This window comes from Musca autumnalis, unplaced genomic scaffold (assembly GCF_047663935.1).
Source record: "Musca autumnalis isolate F117 unplaced genomic scaffold, ASM4766393v1 scaffold_2, whole genome shotgun sequence".
Taxonomy (NCBI): domain Eukaryota; kingdom Metazoa; phylum Arthropoda; class Insecta; order Diptera; family Muscidae; genus Musca; species Musca autumnalis.
In genome coordinates this window covers 96078341-96094186 of record NW_027411755.1, presented here as the reverse complement: position 1 = coordinate 96094186, position 15846 = coordinate 96078341, and the positions used below count along the sequence as shown (strand labels likewise).

The window sequence follows — 15846 nt, the reverse complement described above, 5'->3', positions numbered from 1 at the left end:
CAACTAATCAATTTTATATCCACTTTAAAATATTTTGTTGTTATTCAAACAATTGAATTACAACAAAATATGGACTCAAGCTGAAATAAACACAATGATGTAAAATTCTGCAGTCCAACAATAAAAAACACCAACAACAATAATAGGCATCAGCACGGCCTTGTTGACCAATGCGTAATGCAAAAACAACTTTCTTGTTGTTTTTACCCCCGCTTATTGAAGCAACACTCCTATGTTCGTATTCTTTGCGAAGCAAAGACGACATAAAAACAGTGGTGGATATGAAATTCTTTAGTTCGACTCAAATTGTAGGGTAAACAGCTTTAGGGCCATACAGCAAATTTCTCATTTTATTTAATTTGCTAGATGGCTTTATTGACCTGTTTATCGATACAGAGTCGGCGAAAAAGGGAACTGATGAAGTTGTTTGGTGACAACTGAAACTATAGTATTCCCTACCCTTCGCCCGCAACTAATCAATTTCATATCCACTTTAAAATATTTTGTTGTTATTCAAACAATTGAATTGAAAAAGAAAAATTTGAAAGTGCTTTTTGAAGTAAGGTGAATTAATAATAGTTATACGCTAGGAGGTAAAAAAATAAAATAATTTTTATACGACATAGTGGATAAAAGGAGGTAAAATTCCAGAATTTCATAAATATATGACAATAAAATAACAAAATAAAGAATGACCAATGTTCAAAAATGCTTTTGCGATGTACTAGAGAATTCTTAATTATTGTCTTGGCTACAATTTTTGTCTTAAGGCAGGGATGCCAACTGTTCCGAGGTAAAAATCGCTACAGCCACATACGCACCATAGGTCTGTAGCGATTTTTACCTTAAAACAGTTGACATTGCTGCTAAAACAGTGGTTTTTGTACGTCAAATATCACCACAAGTAGCGGGAAAACCACCAACTTGGCACCCCTGTCTTAAGGTAAGGTCACATTAGGAAAATATTTTTGAGAGCAAGTGAGCATAAATTTCAATGCATTACCAGGGCTGTCAGATATGGCGATTTCTCGCCAAACGTGGCGATTTTTCAACGCGTTTGGCGACTTAATTTTTGACTTGGCGACATGACGATTTTTTGGCGGATTATAGAATAGTTGGCGATTTAGTTGGCTAATTTTAGGAAATGTCCTCTTTTTATTTATTAATTAAACAATTTTTTTGTAGTTTTATGCAAGGTATATTTATTATAAGGTATATGCATGAATTACAACAACTAACAAATTTACAAAATTAATTGTCAAAGAAAATATTGAATAATAGGGTCGTTCCAAAATTTTTTTCAGGAAAAACATAAATGCATTTTGAAAATCCTCTAGAATAGAACAAATCTGAAGCAAAATGTAAATATAAAGCATTCATAACTCTCGTAAGTCATTTTTATTACACGTTTAGGATGAAAAGCAGTATTTTAAGGTAGCAGATTTCGAAGTTTCAAATTTCGTGAGTAGACCCTATTACATTTTGAAAACTAAATTTACAAAACAAGTAAGAATACAGCTGATTGTCACTTCTACCTTATATGAATATGCCTTGGTTTTATGTTTCATATGTAACGTTAAAAACTTAATTCAATTTGTAATATATTCCCAAAAAATGCATGGATGTGAATAATTTTGTAAATAATTACATAACAATGATAACACAGTATTTTTGCCTTCGAGTGTAAATCAAAATTCTTAACGGTTTGGAAGATTTGAGCCTGACAAAACACGTATGTTCTTCTTTTAAGGCTGAGCCTGTCAGAATATGGTCAACTGGTTCTTGTTGCACAGTGTTATTATTTACAAAATACGGACACACCACTAAATATTCTTGATCCGGGTAAATTCTGAATCGATACATACATGTCCGTCCGTCTGTGGTAATCACTATAGCTTCTAAACTAATTGAGATAATACGGTACAATCTTTAGTTTGCTGACAGTACAAATTCAAATATGGGCTATGGCCCCATATACCTGTACCGCTCGATTTAAGTTTTTTTTTTTGTAGTTCTAGATACGTTTTCTGACCGAAATATTTCTAATTTGGCACTTAGGGGTCGCAGTGGTCAAATCCGAAATTATTGCTAATTCGGTCGGAAAATGTAGTTAAAACACCTCAAGATACCTGAAATCGATGGGTACAGTTATATGGGGGCTATTCCAAAATATAGACCTATGTCCATCATTTTTGATTGAGAAATTTCGTGATCACTTGGATTGAAAATGGCAACTTACAGCCAATTCTGTCAGAAAATTTAGCGAAAAATTAAAAAGAAAAACGGAAATCGGCCGGTACTGTTATATATATGTTATACCAACACGTAGGTCGATATAGCCCATCATTGAACTTGACTTTCCTGCAAACAAAGGAGGCATCTGTGCAAAATTTTAGTGTCCTATCTCGATTTATCTGGATGCTAAAGTTATTAGCAAAGACGGACGAACGGACATGCATAGATCGACTTAGAATTTCACCCTTATATACCTTATAATGTCGTTACAAACGAAAAAACCAAATTAATATAAACAGCTAAATGCTTATACCTTTTAACATAAATTGACGAATTTTCGGTTTGGCAATTTTTGGCGATTTTCGATGCTTGATTTGGCGATTTTGGGTCAAAAAAAACTGGCAGCACTGTGCATTACTTACGCTCACTTGCCTAATGTGTGTGTGTGTTACCTTTAGTATTGGATCAGAAATCTCAATTGTTTTGGCGTTACAACAAAAATCTAATACTTCAAGTTAAAACTGGGAGCCTGGATGTCTAGTGGACCGTAGACGTATGGTCTAGTGGACTTTTTTGCTCAGTACAATCCCAGGAATCAGAAATGCGAAGCGCGCTTAAAGATGTTCAAATCGTCCCACCCTAATGTACACGTTTGTTTACAAGCTTTGAAATTCGAGAAATTGCATTTTTTATTCATTTTGAAGATAACCATAAAAGTGAAAATTCCATTAACAAAAGTACCAACAATTCAAATTATATTAAATTTAGAATTAAACTTATTCAAGTGTTCTGTAGAACTGATGGTATGTAAATAAGAAGTACATATATTATTTCAAATTCCCTTCGTGTAATTTTCTTATAAACGAATTTGTTTAGCTACAATTTTAACATCACGATTAAAAGGAAAGGATGTTAAAAGTGTGCATATGTTTATAGCAACAACCGGTCTACAGGAACGTTTAAAAGTATCCATAAATGTTCGCATAAACCTGTTTTAAAGTACTTTAAAATATGTATCGAAAAGTGATTCTATACAAACACTAGATTGACTTGGTAGGAATATACAGTACGTATAAATAGAAGTTATCCAACTCTATCTTTTTCTAACCACTCACATGCTGATATCCCTGATTAGGCGAATAACCACCTGTGAAATGCATATTGGATGAATATGTGGGACTTAAATATAAATTATTTTTCAATAGAACTTCTTAGTCATGACAGCTTAATTATATCCTTAGTTGAATTCGAATTAAGAATTCTGATAAAAGCTACACATTTGAGTTTAATTTATGTAAAAACAGTTCAGAAATATATTATATTTCATTTATTAATATTTAGAAAGTACTTAAGACTGCATTTTTATTAATTTAATACCTCTTTAAAGTCACTTAGTATTTTTATTTGAATTTTGATCCTACGTTTCAACGCCTTCCCATTTCAAATATGCTTAATCCATACGCATTCACATACATTTAATGTTTCCGTCTAAATCTAATTTAAATGTGAGAAACTATCTGGTCATAAATTAACGAATCTCCACTTGCATTTACGTGGACATACATATTGGGGTTCGCTTGTGTATGTGTGCAGTATGTAAACGAAGGATCATATTACATTTTGCAATATTTGTGCAATATTTGCGTACTTAATGAAAACAAATTACATTGGGCCAGATGAAAAATGAAATAACACATACCCTCACAGGCAACGGAACTTACCCAGGACTTTGACATCGACCGAACGTTGTGACGTGTAGTTGTGCTTGTTGCGAGCAATGCATGTGTAGGTACCCTGGTCGGCTGTTCGTTGGACGTTCTCAATGAGCAACGTGCCATTTTGGACACGCTGTCATATGTTGGTGGGTAGTTTGACGCCATCTGATGATGCAAACGAGAATGGATGATGGGTTATTGCATTAATTTGGTTGTGTAATGGAGATTGAGTTTTCAATGTACATATGTATGTAGGTGAGATACGTTTGTATGAAAAGAGAAGGGCGGAAGTGAAATAAATGATATTGATTTATGAAATATTCAGACCGAGAACTCGTGCATATGCACATGATGGATAGAAACGTCCGTATGTCTATTGGTGAGTGTTTTCTTCATTTCTCAATGGTTGGTTGGATGAAAGGATACATACATACCTTTTTCTATTACAATGCTATCGATGGGATATCCTGCCACAGGACATTTGAGGAAAAATGATTTTCCAGCAACAGCAGACAACTTTGGCATTGGCCGCACATAAGGCATACCTAAATTAGAGAAAAATGAGAAAAATATAAAAAAAAAACACAAAAGATAACAATTTCAATCTTACTACTACTTATATGCAGTTATACATTTTTCACATCACCCACTTCAGTCTATGTTCTCCTACAGATGGACAGTTATTGTAATCAACTTAATTCAAACTTACCATAAATGTTCAGTCGAGCAGTATGTGATGCTTCACCTGCCCGAGAAATTGCTTTGCATTCATAGTCGCCACCATCTTCCGATTTGACTGCAGAAATATTAACGTGACTAATGACGTCACCGAACATGGTAACATATTGACCTATCATAAGTCGGTCATTCTGAAAGAAAAAAATAATAATAAAAACAGGGAGTACAGGTTGAAGAGGAGTGTTCATAAATCTTTATTACAAAAACTTCAAAGCATCAGACACCTTCATCAAGTACTCGATGATGAGATGGTTGAGTGTTCAAATCGAATATATACTCAGTGTGCATCATGTAATTTCCTATTAAATTAAATATTTACAATGTGTGTACATTGGAAATTTTCAAGCGAATGATGACTCTAGGACATAATGGTCCTTAATTAATTTATTCACTTGCATTCACATTGTTGATTAAATTTGAACATTAAATGTAACATTTTTTAATATATTTAAAATATAATAAAAAAAAACAAGTGTTTTCACTCGTTAAGTTCTACCGGGCGACGAATGTCATATGTAACAAACAGAATGACATATATAATTATACACTCCATATTATGGTCCAGAATTAAAAAAACCAACTGGGAGAAGTTTAATAGGGTTTTGAAAGATAAACTTCCCTCCGTGATGCCAGGCGCCATTTGACATTTCCATTGAAAAGTTTGACATTTTCTAGCATTAACGTATTCAGAACATTTTGACATACGACCATGCGTTGTTTATAGAGACTTAAAAAATCACTTTGCAAAAAAATGAAATCTACTTATGAACATGTTCGACCTTTCGTCACGGCAATAGTGCATCGATCAAATATAATCGATAGGTCGATAAAGGATAATCCTATAGCACTATGAAAAACTGGTTTAACGAAGTAGTGCAATGTGGACTAGTTCTGTCACGGCATGTTTTGATGCAGTTCAACCGGAGTCGTAAAAAAGGCACTCCAGTCCTCACATTTTAACCGCATTTGGATGCAATCCAAAGAATCACATCCACTTGTCACATTTTAACAACATCCGGATGCAGTTCAACGGAGTCGTGAGAAACGCACTCCAATTCCTCACAATTTAACAGCATCGGGATGCAGTCCAAACGGAGTCGTGAAAAAGGCACTCCGTTCGCTACATTTTATTAGCAGTTATTAGAGATCCCTACATGTACATAAATCAGATTGTACATCTCTACAGGCAGCGGCATACATTTTCCAAAAAGAGATAAGCGTGTTAACATTTCCAAACATTTGGTAATACAAATTAAATAATATTATATATTTAAATAATATTTAATTTGTGAACATTTTTCCGGCAACTCACGAGAAGAAAATTTCCAATGGAGTGCTGTTGGAGTACATGTCGAAATCTTAACTGGTGATGGGAAGACAACCCATTTAGCAAATGAAGCAAAAACAGTTCAGCTTGGAACAAATGCAAGCGGAGGAAACACGCATGTTTGCGATTGAATTCAATGGAGAATTTTCATAATTTGTGTTAATGTAATAAAGTTGTTAATATTTTTGTTTTACACAAATAATAAATGCATTTTATTTGTTCTGGCATATTTTGTAATGGCTTGCACAACTTCTGCAGAATGCCTGTATCAAAACACGTGCTTTGGACTGCCTCCTATTCTACCCCAAAGGGTTAGTTAAAATGCAGTGCCAAAGGGTCAGTTAAAATGCAGTGCAATGGAGTGCCTCTTTCAGTAGTCACGCTCTTGTAAAAATCATGAGTGAAAATGCATAATTTGATGCACTACCATATCACTTGTAGATATCATTTAACTGCCTCTTTGGAGGCAAACTTTTTGCTGGGGAATTCAATCGTGGCCGACACTCGCTAAAAACGAAGGTCGTGAGGTTTGCAAAAAAAAAAAATAAATAAAAAATTAAGCCGTGCGTGAACGGATAATGCAAGATCGTCATGTTATATACCGTGAGACAAGCGAATTAATTATTTTTTTTCGCTCTACATTAAAGATTTTTGGTACATAGTTTAAGAAAAATATCCCCAGTACGAATCTGCTCGCGAGCCAATTTTTGGTTGTTGCGGACAAAATTTACGGCGGTTTTATTTCGTCTTTTAAGAAAAAAATATTATAAAAAGTTCCCTGGAGGAGACTTCAGCGAGTAGACTGCATAATACATGTAAAATGTTACTCAGAATTTGCGGAATGTACATAAAAATAATAAATTATTGAGTTTAAGTCAATTTTTTTCAAAATAAAGGCCCATTTAGCAGTCATAAAATTACATAAAAATTTGTTGTGGATGAAAACTTTACGGCGAATCAAATGAGACTAAAATCATACATATTTTGGTCTAAAATGCATTATGTGTAGAAAATGCATTATGTAGTAGAAAATGTTGGAAAAATCTATAGGAATACTTTCTTCATTTTGCTTTAATCTCCCAATAAAATAGACGGATTGTGCTTTATAGACATTCATATTAAAGCTTCCCATTGGGGAAGATAATTGGGTTGATGAGGATATATCTCTAAGCTTCTGAAATGGAAATAGAGGTCAAATAACCCATTTTAATTTATATGCTTTTTAAAAAAACGCGTAATTATCAAAATCATTTTGTCCGCATGTGATTTTCATGTACACCAAGACCATATCCTTCAAGTTGTATATATTTTTCGAAATGTAATTTGGAGGTTAAGATGTAGAATCGGCTGCATCTTACTGTGCAAAAAGCTCTAAAACATTGCTAGTTTGCGCAGGGTGCATAAAATTTTTGTCCGCATCCGATTTCAGTGTTCACCATGCGACCAATCAAGAACCGTGGATGTAGCATCACACACTATTTTTTGGGATTAAATGAATGTAGCTAACTTATCAGTGAAGTTTTTAAATCTCTGTTTCCGCAAAAACGAAGATGCATCACTACACTGTGGTTTCGCCCGTGGACAAAAATCGAAAAATTTATGGCGAAAAATTTGATTGCGATTGAAATAAATATTCTATATACACATTAAATTTTTAATATCCAGTATTATTTTGCCAATTTACAACGGTAATAAGTCAAGTTAAGTCGAAGAATTTGAAATTTGTATGTGGTGCTTTAAAAACGACAAATAGATCTGCAAAGCATTCGTCGCTTATGAGTGAAATTATAAAAAACTGAAGAGGTAAATGTTCAATTTCCAAAATGAAACTTATAGTTGATGGCATTGACAATATTCTTACGAAAAAAAAAAAAACAAATTAATAAATCGTTTTCTAACTTCCTTAAAAATAAATTCTTTGTAAATGACTTTTTGTCCTATTTTTAATATCACTACTATAATTTATGTTGAGTTTTTGTAGGACCGTAAGGGCAGGTCCATATTTTTTTTTTAATACAGGGAAAGTCTCTGGATTACGATGCAAAAAATCCAGCTGTCCCACCTGCCACCCTGTATGTTATTCCCCTTATACCGAGCCTGTAAAATCCCCAAAATACCGAAAATCTGGAGGTACGTTTATATGGGAGCTATACCTAAACGTGGACTTATATTGAACATTTTTGCAAGGAGGTATGTTGTCCCCCCGGAAAATTTGGCTAAAATCAAAATATAAAAAAATCGGGCGGTACCTTTATACGGAGGCTACACCCTTTAAATCTGGCTTCTAAATGTCAGCATCATTTAATGGTAGAAACAGATCAAATTTTAAAAAGTAATAAATTAGTGAGCTGATCCTTATTTAGTTTGCTTCTACTTTTACAGGAAAATCGTGAAAAGTGTGGTGCAGAAAAGGATAAAAATTTGCAAAAATATTTTTTGGCCAGCTTCCGATTGAAAGGATGAATATGATAACGCCGAAAGTGGTTTCCACAGTTTTTAGGAAAACGGTACAATATCCACAAAATTTGTGGGTTATTTGAAAAATCAAGAGCTCAGAGGTATTTTCATTGGAAGTGAGGTTGTGGCATATATTTATACTTTTAAACCGTAAGTAAAAACATCTTCGAAACATCAACTTCCGATTTATGTCGTATAAAATTTGAGCAGTACAAGATATAAATTGATATTGTCTAGGTCCTATCATGACTCTAAAAATTATGTCCCACTTAAAAGGAGTATGAATTCAATCAGTTTAGTTCCCGCAGAGCTGGAAGGCAATTACAAATTGCCAAATATATATGTACATATGTATGTATGTATATTGAAAAAGTATGATATTCAAAATCAGTGTGACCAGATCTAAAAAAGTGTTGCAGCTAAATCAGCATTAAAATAATGCCAAAAAATGCTAAAATAAATATTAAAATGCCAAAAAATAATGCTAAATTTAAAAAGGTTATTTTCAATTAAATATAACTTCCAGCATTATAAGGAGGGTATATTAGGTCTGGTTTTCCTTTTGTAATGCATAGAATTAATCATTTGCGACCTTATAAAGTATATATATTCTTGATTTACGCATGTTCTTCCGTCTGTAGTGATCACTCTAGCATCCATAAAAATTGAGATAGGACACTGAAATTTTGGAAGGATGCGTATTTTGTTCGAAGATGGACTATATCGGACCATATTTTGGTATAGCCCCCTTTTACGGGACTGGTCAATGTCATTTTCTGTTTTGGCTACATTTCAGACCGAATTAGCTATGATTTAAGGTTGCAAAAACTTATCCACCAAAAATTGTGGGCATAGGATCCACATTTTGTAATAGCCCCCATATAACATTACCACCCAATTTCTATTATTTTGACGTTTTTAGCTACTTTTATAGACCGCTAGACCATTGTTAAATAAACTTATCTACCAAAATCTATGGACATAGGTGCAAGTTTTGTTATCTTATACTTATAAAAGAGTTCAGTAATGATGACTCACTGATTCACTGACTCACTGACTGATTCATAATCAACGCCCAGGCTAAACGGCTCGAGCTAGAATCTTCAAATTTTGGGTGAGGGTCACTCTTGGTCCAAAGGTGTCAGATAAGGCTGGATTTTTGGAAATTCGAACTAGAACGGTACTAAAAGTACTAAAAGGTACTAAATATGGTACCCTTAGTATTAGACAAACGCGAAGAGCTAGAATTCTGAAATTTGGAATGATGTTCACTGATGGAGAGTTAGAAAGGTGTACCAAAGGGTTTTTGGAAATTGGAACTATAAGTGTACGAAAAGTACTAAAAGTTACTAAATTTAATACCATTTGGTATTACGTGAACGGAAAGGTACTATATAGTACCAAATAAGGTTCAATTTGGATTTGGGGGAACGGGTGGAGCTGGAATCCTGAAATTTAGAATTAGGATTAATGTCGGAATGTAGGATAGAGGTATTTTTAAAATTCGTACTTATGACAACGAAAAGTACTCAATTCGTACTTGTGGGTACAAAAAGTACTGAGTGGTACTAAATTTGGTACAATATGGATTTGAGTGAACGGATCGAGCTGGAAACCTGAAATTTGGAATTGAGATTACAGTTGGAGTGTAGGATTGGGGAAGTTTCGGAAATTCGTACTTATGTGTATGAAAAGTACTAAATGGTACTAAATTTGGTACAATGGGGATTTTAGTGAACGAAAAAAGCTGGAATCTATAATTTTGGAATTAAGATTACTGTCGAATGTAAGATTGAGATAAGTTTGGAAATTCGTATTTATGGGTGCTAAAAGTATTAAATAGTACTAAATTTGGTACAATTTGGATTTGGACGAACAGGAAGAGTTGGAATTCTGAAATTTGGAATTAAGATTTCTATTGGAGTGTAGGATTTAGGTATTTTTGGAAATTCGTACTTATGGGAACGAAAAGATCTAAATGTTACTAAATTTGGTACAGTGGAATAAGGATCACTGTACGAACAGTAATAATGGTACTAAATTTAGTACAATTTGGATTTCAGTGAACGGATAGAGCTTGATTCCTCAAATTTGGACTGAGGGTCACTGATGAAGAGTAAAAAAGATGTACCAAAGGGTTTTTGGAAACTATAAAAGTACTAAATGGTATTAAATGTGTACAATATGGATTTGGGGTGAACGGAAAGAAGTGGAATCCTGAAATTTGGAATTAATGTTGTTGTTATGTATTGTTGACCTGTTATATGGTAATTTATATTTTATGTATATCACGGCTAAAGGTCAGTGAATAGACGTTGTTTATGTTTAGTTTTAAATTTTTATTCCAAAATTTCGGTTGACTTCGTTAATTAATATTACTGTAGAAGTGTAGGATTCAGGTAGTTTTAGAAAGTCATACAATTTGGATTTGGGTGAATTAATAGAGCTGGAATCCTGAAATTTGAAATTACGATTACAGTCGAAGGGTAGGATTCAGGTAGTTTTGAAAAATCGTACTTATCGAATAGTACTAAATTTTGTACAATGTGGATTTAGGTGCACGGATAGCGGTAGAATCCTGCAATTTGAAATTATGATTATTGTAGGCCTGCTGAATTAATTTGTATTAATGTAAGTGTAGGGTTTAGATATATTTCGTCGAAATACGTACTATAAGTATACGAAAAGTACTTAATGGTACTCAATTTGTTGTTGGGTGTAGGGTAGGGTGTCCAAAACCGAAACCGGTTAACCGGTTTTGAGCTACAAAACCGAAACCGGTTTTCGCCAAAAACGTCATTTTCGGTTAACCGAAAAAACCGGTTATTTGTGTCGGTTAACCGGTTTTAAAAAAGTAGTAATATTTTTAAAATGTCATTACAATTGTATTCTTGAAAGTAAACTAAACTTAACTAACAAAAGGTAAAGGCTAAATTATAAATGTCAGATACCTTTAATAGGGTTATGACTTTTTTACAACCTCATAACCCTGTATCATAGCGTGATGAGTTTTGCCGTAAGATTACATAAAATCATAATTATATGGTGATTCGGTGAAAAAACCTCACGCACAAAATGATTTTAAAATTTGAATTTATCAAAATTGTGGGCAATTTTTTGAAGTCACTGTAAGCAGATATACAATTGAAAATAAATTTGAGAGTCACATGAGATAATTAAACTGACATAAAATTTATTTCTCACTAATTTTCTTCAATTCTGAGAATCGTAAAAATGTCGTAAACGCTTTTATTTAAAGATACACTTAAAAAAAAAAAAACAAAAAATTTAAAATTTTTTCAAAGTGGTTTGTGCACGACCTTTTTCAATACATATTTGAATGAAATAAACATTATTATAGTTATTAGTAGGCTTTTATTTATTCATTCGTGCAACAAAAAATAATTTTAGAAAAATTTTTTTTTTTCATTTCATACATTTTTTCAAAAAATTATATTTTTAAAATCGATTTGTGCGTGAACTTTTTTTATATTTCAATGGAATAAACGATAGCGTAGTGATTACTAGGCATAAGTTCATTCATCCCTGCTACAGGAAATCAATTTTGAGAAAAAATGTCAAAAAGTCATAACCCTAACCTTTAAACTTGAAAATATTTTGTGTAAAATGGCACAACTTCAATATAGTTCAATTGAACGATCTATGAAAAAATATCACATGGTTGTTTGAATGACGTTATTCATACGTTTTTGAATTATTACATTAAACTAAGAACTTGTCGAATTTAAAGTTGTAAAAGGTAACGATAACAAAGTACATTTTGATTCCGGCACGATAATTTGAGGTTCTCAACGCAAGAAGGAGAATCCAGACTTCATAAAATGTAAATTTAATTCCTTTGGTACACAATCGTATATTTGTAAGGGCTTTTACTATTCATAGAGCACAATTTCTGACTTATGTTTGCTGTCTCCACTTTAAGGTTGAATGTTAAATAACAAGGATATTATCAGATAATTATATAATAACGAATTAATTATACTTAATTTACCCCTTGCCGCACATTTTTTATCAAATATTTATCAATTATGAGCAATTTTGTACGTATTTTACAAAACCGGTTTAAACCGGTTAACCGGTTTTGAATATTTTTGAAAACCGAAAACCGGTTTTTGGAAAAACTGAAAATTTCGGTTAACCGAAAACCGTTTTGTTTGGAAAACCCGGTTTTTTGGACACCCTAGTGTAGGGACAGTGCTGGAATCTGTATTTTTTGGATTTAGGGTGAGTATTGGTGTGCAACTTTGGTCTCGCTGTTAATGTGTAAGGGTGATATACGGCCGATATTTTTGAAAATCGAACTAAAGGGGTACGAACTGTACTAAAATAAAAATAAATATTGATTAAAACTGGTATTAGTGCAACAAAATTTTCAGTGTTCGCCATTTCCATATATTATATTGTTAATATGTGTTTTATATACTTTCCGCATACGAAGTAGCGGGTACTTTGCTAGTAGCCCTAATATAACAGTACCTCCCGATTTCAGGTAGTTTCAAGTTTTTAGTTGATAGAATTATTTGGAGTTTCCAGGGGTCGAAAAACTTATAATAATATTGTTCCACAACATCCCATACGGGACAAGGGAGACTTCTCTCATATCAATGAGTGCACCCCGATTCATATTAGCTCAATGATATGGGACCTACTGTTTATCGCCGAGTCCGAACGGCGTGTCTAAAGACACCACTTGTAGAGAAGTTTTACAAGGCTGAAATACTCAGGAAATGTCGCCACCATTACTGAGGGGTATTTTGCCACCGTTGAAAAATGTTTGATGTTGCCTGGCCGGGGAATCGGACCACCGGCCAGGCAACATCGAAAAACTTATCCAACTAAAATAGTGACATTGGTACTTTAAACAAACAGAAAACTAGTTATTCCATATCAGTTCAGAATTGTTCATGGTGGAGGACCAAACTGAACGTTTTTACATGATTTCTTGTTTGCTTAAACGGCATTTGCATGAAAGCTTTTTGTCGGGTTAAATTTCTTTATGACGATTTATTTGACGTTTGCCCTATGGAATTGACATCTTAAACCCAGTGGGTTCATTATTAAATCCAGTTAAATGCAAACGTAATATAATTCACATTTTTGTTAAGCCAGACCATAGACAAAAACTTCGCCGTTTCGTTGTTTTTCCATTGAGCTGTGATGGCGTATTTTATTTTTTAATAACTAGTCAACCAAAAATTATTAATCTATATCTATAAAATTGAAATTTGTTTGTACGTTTGTTTGTTTGTGCCTTATAGACTCGAAAACCGCTGAACAGATCTTACTGAAATTTTTAGGGTACATTGCTACATGGCCTGGAATGGAAATAGGCTATATCATTTTTTGAAATTTCACGTTGATCTGGAGATATAGCATCAAAACCGGAGGTACCTCCAAAAAATTTAGATTTTGTATGCAAATATCTTTAGAACTGTTACAGAAACAATCTCCAAATTTTGTATGTGAGACAGAATTTGATGTAGAAATAAATTTACCAAATTATATTCAAATCGGTTCAGATTTGGATATAGCTCCCACATACATATATTTTCGGCCGATTTCCTTATTTAATGTACCAAACTTGATATTTATGTCCAATTTCAATGAAACTTCGAATGTGTGACGGAACTTGGTCTGGAAATAAACGTGCCAAATTATATCAAAATCGATTCAGATTTGGATATAGCTCCCATACACATATATTTTCGGCCGACTTCCTTATTTTATGCACCAAACACGATATATATGTCCAATTTCGCAGAAATTTTGTATTTCTGACGAAATTTGTTCTAGAAATAAATGTGCCAAATTATATTGAGATTGGTTCAGATTTTGGATATAGCTCCCATATACATATATTTTCGGCCGATTTCCTTATTTTATGCACCAAACACGCTATATTTGACCAATTTCGCTGAAATTTGGATCGTCTGACGGAATTTGTTCTAGAAATAAATGTGCTAAATTATATCGAGATCGGTTCAGATTTGAATATAGCTCCCATATATATTTTCGGCCGATTTCCTGTATTTTATGCACAAAACTCGCTATATATGTCCAATTTCGCTGAAATTTGGAATGTGTAACGGAATTTGGTCTAGACATAAATGTGCCGAATTATATCGAAATCGGTTCGGATTTGAATATAGCTCCAATATATATTTTCGTCCGATTTTCCACATTTGATGCACCAAACACGCTATATATGTCCAATTTTGTTGAAATTTGGAGGGTCTGACGGAATTTATTCTATAAATAAATATGCTAAATTATATCGATATCGGTTCAGATTTGAATATAGCTGCCATATATATTTTCGGCCGATTTCCTGTATTTTATGCACAAAACTCGCTATATATGTCCAATTCCGCTGAAATTTGGAATGCGTAACGGGATTTGGTCTAGACATAAATGTGCCAAATTATATCGAATTCGTTTCAGATTTGGATATTGCTCCTGTATATATTTTCGGCCGATTTTCTGTATTTTATGCACAAAACACGCTATGTATGTTCAATTTCAATGAAATTTGGAATGTGAGACGGGATTTGGTCTAAAAATAAATTTGACAAATTATATCGAGATCGGTTCATATAGGAATATAGCTCCCATATACATATATTTTCGGCCGATGTCCTTATTTTATGCACCAAACACGCTATATTTGACCAATTTCGCTGAAATTTGGATCGTCTGACGGAATGTGTTCTAGAAATAAATGTGCTAAATTATATCGAGATCGGTTCAGATTTGAATATAGCTCCCATATATATTTTCGGCCGATTTCCTGTATTTTGTGCACCAAGCACGCTATATATGTCCAATTTAGCTGAAATTTGGAATGTGTTACAAAACTTGGTCTAGAAATAAATGTGCCAAATTATATCGAAATCGGTTTAGATTTGGATATAGCTTCTGTATATATTTTCGGCCGATTTCCTATATTTTATGCACCAAACTCGCTATATATGTCCAATTTCGGTGAAATTTGGAATGTGTTACAGAACTTGGTCTAGAAATATATGTACCAAATTATATCGAAATCGGTTGAGATTTGGATATAGCTCTCATATATAATTTCGGCCGATTTACCGTATTTGATGCACCACACACGCTATATATGTCCAATTTCGCTGAAATTTGGAATGTGTAACGGAATTTGGTCTAGACATAAATGTGCCGAATTATATCGAAATCGGTTCAGATTTGGATATAGCTCCAATATATATTTTCGGCCGATTTTCCACATTTGATGCACCTAACACCAAACACCTGACGGAATTTGTTCTAGAAATAAATGTGCTAAATTATATAGAGACTGGTTCAGATTTGAATATAGCTCTCATATATATT

General features: G+C 33.3%; 1 protein-coding gene across 1 annotated transcript in view; it reads right to left on the bottom strand.

Moving 5' to 3' along the window:
• The window catches only part of LOC141394316 (cell adhesion molecule Dscam2-like), a 192738-nt gene that overhangs the window by 38730 nt on the left and 138162 nt on the right, over positions 1-15846 (bottom strand). The window contains 3 exon segments of the mRNA XM_073968569.1: positions 3957-4115; positions 4385-4495; positions 4660-4819. Of these exon segments, the coding sequence (XP_073824670.1) occupies positions 3957-4115; positions 4385-4495; positions 4660-4819 (430 nt within the window).